The sequence below is a fragment of the Schistocerca gregaria genome, chromosome X (genome assembly GCF_023897955.1).
Source record: "Schistocerca gregaria isolate iqSchGreg1 chromosome X, iqSchGreg1.2, whole genome shotgun sequence".
NCBI lineage: Eukaryota > Metazoa > Arthropoda > Insecta > Orthoptera > Acrididae > Schistocerca > Schistocerca gregaria.
In genome coordinates, this window is record NC_064931.1 from 226,713,389 (window position 1) to 226,722,772 (window position 9,384).

A 9,384-nucleotide genomic window follows, 5' to 3' on the forward strand; every position below is an offset into this window, starting at 1 on the left:
ATATGACTTCAAAAGATGCCTTCTTGAGTGCCTTGCCACTTCACCAACTGCATGAAGAAACTCACTGCTCTCTGTTTCTTCTTTACTAACACTTCCTGGGGAAGTCTTTCTTTGAGTCATCAGTCTGCTGAATGGTCTGACGCGGCCCGCCACAAGTTCTGCTCCTGTACCAACCCCTTCATATCAGTAGCAATTGCAATCTATTTCATCAATTATTTGCTGGATGTATTCTGATCTCTGTTTTCCTCTAGTACCATGGAAGTTATTCAGTGATGTCTCAACAGATGTCCTACCATCCTCTTTCTTCTACTTATCCATGTTTTCCATATATTCCTTTCCGCGCCAATTCTGTGGAGCACTTCCTCCCTCCTTGCCTTATCAGTCCATCTAATTTTCAACATTCTTCTGTAGCACCACATCTCAAATGCTTCAATCTTTTCTTTTCAGGTTTTCTCAGAGTCCATATTTCACTGTCATACAACACTGTGTTTCAAATGTACATTTGCAGGTATTTCTTCCTCAAATTAAGGCCTATGTTTGACAATAGTAAAACTCTCTTGGTGAGGAATATCCTTTTTGCCAGTGCTAGTCTGCTTTTTATGTCCTCCTTGCTCCATTCATCATGGGTTTTTTTATGCCTAAGTTGTAGCATTCCTTTACTTCATCAATTTCCTGATGTTAAGTTTTTCACTGTTTTCATTTCCGCTACTTCTCATTACTTTTGTATTTGTTTGATTTACTTTCAGTCCATATTCTATACTCATTAGACTGTCGATTCCATTCAGCAAATCCTGTACTAATTCTTCTCTTTCATTTCGGATAGCAAGGTCATCAGCAAGTATTATCACTGAATCCTTTCACTGTAAAATTTAATTCCATTCCTGATCCTTTCTTTTGTTTTCCTCATCCCTTCTTCAATGTATAGATTTAACAGCAGGGGCAAAAGTCTACATCGCTGTCTTACACTTTTTAATCCAAGCATTTCAGTTCTGGTTTCCCATTCTTACTGTTCCCTCTTGGCTCTTGTACATATTGTATACTACCTGTCTTTCCCAATAGCAGATCATTATTTTTCCCAGAATTTCGAACACCTATTACCATTTTACAATACTGAATGCTTTTCACAGGTCAACAAATCCCACAAGCATGTCTTAATTTTTGTTTAGCCTTGCTTGCATTATCAACGTCACAATTGACTCTCTGGTGTCTGTTTCCTAAAGCCAAACTGATCCATTTTCTTTTCCATTCTTGTGTATATTACTGTTGTCAGAAACTTATATGCATGAGCTGTTAAGCTGATTACACAGTAATTCTTGCACTTGTTAGCCCTTGGAGTCTGCAGAATTGTGTGGATGTTGTTTTTCCATAAGTCAGACGGTGTGCTATCAGACTCATACATTCTACACATCAACACGAATAGTCTTTTTCTTGCCACTTCCCTCAATAACTTTAGAAATTTTGATAAGATGTTATCTATCTCTTCTGCCTTATTCGATCTTAAGTATTCCAAAGCTCTTTTAAATTCTGGTTCTACTACTGGATCCCCTATCTCTTTGATATGAACTCCTGTTTCTTCTTCTATTACGTCATCAGACAAGTTGGGCTGGTAGGGTTGATTTGGGGGAGGAGAGCAAACAGCGAGGTCATCAGTCTCATCAGATAAGGGAAGAATAGGGAAGGAAGCCGGCCATGCCCTTTCAAAGGAATCATCCCAGCATTTGCTTGAAGCGATTTACAGAAATCATGGAAAATCTAAATCAGGATAGCTGGACGAGGGATTGAACCATTGTCCTCGCGAATGACAGTCTAATGTGCTAACCGTGTGCTACCTCACTCTGTCAGGCATGTCTTCGCCCTCATAGAGGCCTTCAGTGTACTCTTTCCATGCATCCACTCTCTCTTCTCCATTTAATTGCGGAATTCTCATTGCTGTCTTAATGTTACCACCCTTACTTCCTTTCTTTTGATTTCACTGAAGGTTGCTTTGACAGTATGAAAATCTTTTTCTTTTCTGTACTATCACTGAAAATAGCAACCAACAAAATTTAATCAACTATTTAAGTAATATTAATCAGATGCCAAGCCATTCCAGCCATTTAATTCTATTCCAAAACCCAAAGACCCATGTACTCTGGAGCAGCCTCAGAATAGGCCAACTGGTTGTGCTGTGTCTTTGTAAGTCCTTGAACAAGAACTTCAAATTCCCCTTATAACATGAATGAAAAACTCCCAGCTGTACTTCTCCCCTCCTGCCATGGTGTGTCCCCCAACCATTACAACACAGACCCTAATTTTTATCGCTGTGTATTTTATTCAGTCAGCCAAAATTAGACTCCTTTGCACAGATGGTTCCAAGAGAACAAGTGTGTAGGCTGTGCATATGTTCACAACAAGAATCAAGAACAATGGTCTCTGTCAACAGATTGCTGAATTCATATTGCATAATTAATAACCATACAAAGAGCCTTAAAACACATTACAATTTCTCTACAGCAGAATTTCCTCCTATGCGGCAACTCCTTGAGTGCAATGGTAAATAATAAACAAATGTTGCCCAGGGCACACACTCATCTCTGCCATCCATGACCAGCTATGTGCCAATCATTGTATATGGATATCCAGTACCTCCCATTGGACGCCAAGTCACATCAACACTCCAGGTAATAAACTGGCAACCAAATTAGCCAAAGAAGTGAAACGGATGGAAACACTAGGATTAAAATCCTCCAGTGTTAAGTGAAGTACACAAGTGAGATGCCAATTCCCAAAGAAGGGAGATGAAATAACGAAACTTTACATGACCCAATGAACTACAATTAATCTAACACCATCAAGGTATTACATACTCCCACTACAAGGCTTAAGAGGAGAAGCTACTGTCTTGTGCCATATCTCAACTGCACATACTAAAATTGTTCCTGAATTTACCTTAGAGCAGGAACAAGTCAGCCCCTTCCACCCTCCTTATGGCGTCTTTCAATCACCTCGAACAGTTAGTCACAACACTGATGACCACACAGATACACAAGACATGGGACATCAATTGTAACTACGAAATTACTTGCCGAAGATCCCAGCAGATGCAGCAGCTGTAAACCGTATACCGTGTCAGCATCATTAGATGTTGCCTTCGGGGCAAGAGAGTGGGAGGGTGTGAGAGTGTAGGCAGTAGCCTTTTTAACAGCTTAACCACAAGGTACCCACCACTCTTGTTCATGATCAGTTTGTTCATCCTGCCTGAACCCGACAAACAAAAAAATGTCTTTCTAGTGCTACCCTCAATATAATAAATATAATATATGAATAAAATTTTATGTTTTTAAAGTTTTTAGATGGTGATCTCAGTTTTATCTTCATGTCAACAAAATCTGATATTTCGTAAACAATTCTCATATGAAGAGCAACCTATTTGTCAGCAGTCTTACTACAGAAAATGGAAAAATCTGTCTTGCACTTAAATCTTCAGATGCATGAAAAAATTAATAATTAAGTAGTTTAATATCTTTAGAATCACCACCACCACCATCATGATGCTAGAAGAGATAATTTGTTGGTGGGAATGTATAGGACAGATGTGGTAATATCCACTGTCATGTAAGTACCGTTGACAATGGGGAGAGTTCTTCATAAAAATGTTTGCAAATAAATGCATACCTGACATTATCACTGTCACTGGAGACATCAGTATATAAAGGACTAAAGGTTGTGTAGCCATAGAGGACTGACCAGAACTTACAGTGATTGTTGTCAGCATCTGTGATATCCTTAGCCCCACAGCACAGGTCTATTTATACAACAGGTGGAGATTTCACCACAGGAGAACCTTCATTCAACAGTTGGTGCCCAAGTTACCAATGGGAGGAAAAGAAATACCTGTCCATGTATTCTAGTTTAATTCTTGTTCTCCTGCCAGTCTTCATGAAGTTCACGAGAATTTAGATGTTGGGGTTCTGGAATGTTAATGTGAAACAGATATGTTATGGTTTACTATGACTCTTATAGCAATATAATTATGAAAATTGTTGGTGGCAGATCACCACAGAACACCTATTGCCATAAGGAGACTTTCAAAAGAGTCTGTGTGGAAAGCTCCAGTTGCAAGGCGGACCCTCACTGTGGTAGTAGGCCACAAATACCAGGTACTTCTGGCTAATGAGCAGTTGGTCTATAGAATCAGTGATTGATAGAATTTCACTACAACCTGTTGATCTGCTCACCAAGAGATGTTTCCAAGTAAGTGTAGGAAGTTAGAAATATACAAACATGTCTTCAGCTGCCTTATGAATGGAAACCTTGTCAATTTGTAGTTAAACAGCAGTCCTAAAAATTGATAATCATGTACCATTTCTGGCAGTTATTTATAAAGATATAATGCAAGAGTAACTGAATTCTGCAGAATTGCATAAGCTAGGATTTTATAGACAGGAAGCAATACTCCTGATGCTGAACCCATGTCTTCCAAGTGGCCATTTGAGGATGATTCCCAGCTGATCACAGTGATGTCCAAACAACTGTACACACAGAAATGAGTAGAAACATCATTTGCAGCAACTGTAATGTTGACAGCACATAACATGGAAACCTGTGGAACTCCATTTTCCTACACACATTGATTACTAATGACCATAAAAATTTCAGGGTGGATAAGAAATTCTTTTTAAAACTGGGTAAATTGCTTTTGCAGCTCAAGCAATATAATGCACCCAAGATGTGTTGCCTCGTTGCACCATGCAATCTTCGTAAAATAAGAAAACAGCTATGAAGTATCAATGTTCTAAGGCCTCTAGGATAGCTAACTCTAGTCAGTTGTGGACACAGACTCTCAAAATATGAACTTAATTGGTAAAAGCAAATTTCTTGTTTATGGACACCAACAAAAAACTAATTTGCATACCATTCTGATTAAACTGATCTACCTGAAGATGTTTGTATATAATTTCACCCCAAAAAGACAGATTGCAGTAAGTATAACTTAAATTTATTCTTCCTTTGACTCTAAATTTTCTATTTATGGAATAACATTGGAAATGACATTTATTGGGTGATTTCGGGAATCAAAACAACTGCCACAAAGTCCAGTAGAAGATTGTGTTTAAAACTGTTTAAAATATAAATTCTAACCCCTTAACTGTTATGTTTACAGGTGTGAAATACATTTTCAGTCACAGCAAAACTTAAGTTTACAGTGCTCCCATACACACGCATCTGGAGTAGTGAGTGGGAACTGCGCCTTGAAAATCATGAAGATGTTTAAACTTTACTACTATGATTGATTAATAGGAAAGTTATTCATAGTGTACAACTGAATGTTCCTGCTAATATGAGTTGTAATTGCAGGGAGGGGTGAGAGACATTCAGAACACTTGCAATCAAAAACTTCACCTAAGTCCATTCCCAAACACAGAAACTAATATTTCTTCAGATGAAATTATATGGCGCAAAAAACTTCAGTTTTGTTGTCAATGACACCTTAAATTCTCTCTAAATAATAACAGTGAAAATTTAGTTCACAGCTGTAAATACAATAACAAAGAAATCAGAATGTGTATCGTACAATACATGTCTTTTTCGCACTTGTTACGGAGACAGAAAACTTAAAGCCAAAGGAAGAACAAATTTAAGTTGTACATACCACAGACTGTTTTACTGGGTGACATTATATATCATCAGCTACAGACAGATCAGTTTAATGGCAACTCTGGCCAGCCATCCCAGGAGTTGGCACTATCAGTTGTTTCACTGCTGTCCAGACAAGAGATTTGCTTTTACTAAGTAAGTGCAGATTTTTAATATCTACTAAATGACATCATTTTTCACTTCACAAGTATACAATGATTCCCAATTATCAAGAAATGCCCATCTCCATAGCTGAGGCCACAAGAACACAAATGCACACTGACAACATTGAAGAAGCTGTTGCAAATTCTGGTTGCGAAAGAAATTATCACAGCCAATATTTTGTCAGCAAGGGGAAAAGAGGTGGTTATGTATGCTTCCTAGTCAACAGATTTTGTTTCACCCATTACTTACCATCACCACCACCACCACCACCACCACCAATGCACTCAAACTTATCTACACTAAATATACACACCTAAGAACTATTCTTCACGACAGATAGAGGCCATATGGATGCAAACAAAGAAAGTCTCTTGATTTAGACACTGGAGCCCTTAAGGAGATATCCCAACCAACTGTGTCATGCAATATTTCCATTTTACCAAGAAAATGACATTGTTCAAGGATACACAAATCCAATGTAGTGGGTGAGACTTTTTTTGAATGTTTTGGTTGTTACTGCCTTTACGTAGCCGGTTCCTGTCATGTTGGTTCTCCTTCCTCCGGAACATGTTCAGAGACTAGGGGAAATGTTTCTTTTCACATTTATATCCACAAGATTACTCAGGTGAGGATACATAGTGGCGAAAAGGATTTTTTAAAATGACAAGTACTTCAGGGTAGGGATGAGGTGTTAGATTCGGTCATTTAATGGAACTGCCATGTGTGTTCACTACTCTTGTTGACGAGATCTATGGAAGCATAATGGCATTTCTCTGAACGGAAGCTGTTACCTTAGGATTCATAAACACAGGTGTAGTGAAGATGGCAATCTTTGAGAAAAGGTTGTGGTTTTGTGTATGTTGTATGGGTAGTTATAATTTAATACAGAACACCACCTCCACTATATGTTCAATTCTGCAGATTGTTTCATTCATTTATTATATCTGACCAACTTATACATTAGGTCGACTCTGGGAAAAACTGTGCCACTGTTTTGTTTTGACCCATAGCATCAAAATTATGTTCAGAGACTACTCATCGAAATCTAATATGCAGTAAATACGTGCCACGGCAATAACTATACCGGTAGTTATTACTATGATATCAAAGTCGATGCCTTCGCCAGTTCGCAACGAAACTGTCACTCCCCTGTAACCTAGACCTTTGACTACGCTACAAATTAGTCTGCTCTGTTTGCCGATACTGAAATATTAGATTGATGACTTCCTCAAGCGAAGCTTGAAACTAAGAAATAAACTGATGTCACTAAACAACATGAAAACTCGAAAGCAAAACCGACAGGCTAACGAGAAATCCATGGCAGTTGAGGATCTTGGTTGCAAAATACGAGAAACTGAAATTATGATATTCTAAAAAAAAAAATTAAAAATATCAAACTACTGACGTGGCCATTAACGTTGACAATTATAAGAAATGCCTCTATCAATGCCAAACAGCATTCTTTAGTAATCCAACTCTGCACAACGAAGTGGGAGGTAGGGCGAATTTATGGGGTAAATAAAACCATAGCACATTTGTAAGTAGTCAAAATGTCATACGACGTGAAATTCATTTTAAATGCTCAAGGAACAATTGTGCACCTAAAACATTTCTAAACATTTCTACTGGGCACACAAAATACTAAAATCTGCAACAGTGCTGTTGTTCAAAACAGTTTTAACACTCTCGTATAGTTCTACTGGCGACGATTTTACATTTTGCCTTTGACGGAGAAGTCAGGAATTTCACTTTACATTAGCACTTTTATCCCCTTCCGCAGAAACTCGGCGAATTTAAAATTTTTAATCCCCACAACGGAAGCACCTCAGCAGCACATCATGTGCTACTCTGGTTCATCTATCTTAAGACTTCAGCGTATTACAAACCTCAAATATCTTTCTGAATACCGGTATCAATGGTGTAAGCGATTACCAAGCGGAAAAAATTGTGCTGTAAAGACTTCATAAATACGGTAGTATTTGTATTCTACCTCAGTAGCATACATACTAGATTTTTTCCCCCCAATGAACATTTAAGCACACCTCTCCACGTGTAATAAGTGGGTAAAAGTTACTAATTACAGCTACAATATAAAGAACTGACATTTCGGTAACAAATGGAAACAGAAATTACACTGATCTGTTTGTACTTCATATTGTCTAGGCGGTACTAATTCACACAGCAATTCCTCTGGGTGTTAACTTACTTAGAACGACAACGAAAAATTATGAATATTGAAAAGCAAATTCAACCGTTCTGAAGAGATACAATACCGCTATACTAACATAATAACTTTTATATTTTCATGCGTATACTGTAGATGTACAATAAAAAAGCTTACTGGCACCCTTTTCACACGAAAATGAGCCATATTTTCGTTCGTTCCCATTCGCGCTTCCAACTCAGTGTGTTCACACGACTTGAGTCAACGTGCTAGAAGCAACTACGGCACTGCAGCTGAGGGACCTTTCACGGAAAGAACCGAAGATGCACGAGGTAGCAGATGACACGCAACTGCGGCTTACGAGAGAGCCACTTTGTGAAAAAGTAGACCTTTTACTTACTGTATTATAAATTTTTACTGTTTTAATCACGAATGTAGCAGAAAATAAAACTATTAAACAAGAAAGCCAAACGTACAGCACTGATTTAAATCAATTTCTTCATATTTAATAAGGGATGATAGTCATTCTTATGCCACTCACTGAATGGCTCTGAGCACTATGGGACTTAACATCGGTGCTCATCAGTCCCCTAGAACTTAGAACTACTTAAACCTAACTAACCTAAGGACATCACACACATCCATGCCCGAGGCAGGATTCGAACCTGCGACCGTAGCAGTCGCGCGGTTCCGGACTGAGCGCCTAGAACCGCTAGACCACCGCGGCCGGCCCACTGACTGAAGTTTTGTGGCAATGGCATAATTACGATGTGAACTGCAAAATACTAAGAAACGTCACAAACAAAGAAATCAGGTAAGCTAAATTTTCAGTGTGTAAACGTCAATATCTATTGACTGTCTTGTTAATGAGAAACAGAAATGTCTTGTGTCTCAGCTGTACTTTGTTTTTTCGAAATGGTGCACTATTTTCCTCCTCTTCTTTGTAGAGAGCAACCGTCTCTGAGGCTGTATATTTTGTTCCCTTCTTGATGAAGCAGTGCAGCGGCCAATTCCTTTATGATCTTTATTGGCGTCAACAGCAGCTAATGTAACTTTCAAGCTAGACAATTGGCGTTTTAAAACTCCCAGTTGCCCTGGAGAAGATGTTGTGTCAATCACTTCAGCAAATTTTCTCTTCATTTTCTCCTTCTCCTGAGTCAAATCTGATGATTCAGTATTTTCCCTGCTGAGTTCGACCAATATACCGTACTTTCTTTTTCACTTGCTACAGATTCCCCTTCTTCATAAATATGTAATATATCCTCGTCATAATTAATATCACGAAAATTACTGACGTTCACTGAACTGGATGACTGTCTTGTTTTGTGTAGGCAGACAGAGTGAATATGTTTACACGTGTTCCGTCTGATACTCGAATCTACGCATGAGCATCTACGCATCATAATGATGAGAACAAAGTCTTCACTTACCAGGAGAGG

General features: G+C 38.4%; 1 protein-coding gene across 2 annotated transcripts in view; it reads right to left on the reverse strand.

Annotated features, from left to right (window-relative positions):
• LOC126298958 (host cell factor homolog hcf-1-like) overlaps positions 1–8,219 on the reverse strand; it is a 44,287-nt gene extending 36,068 nt beyond the window's left edge. For both annotated transcript variants that reach the window (XM_049990575.1, XM_049990576.1), the window contains exon 1: positions 8,123–8,219. In XM_049990575.1, the coding sequence (XP_049846532.1) occupies positions 8,123–8,170 (48 nt within the window). In that variant the 5' untranslated portion in view covers positions 8,171–8,219. The remainder of the gene's footprint in view (positions 1–8,122) is intronic.
• Between the last annotated feature and the right edge of the window lie 1,165 nt (positions 8,220–9,384).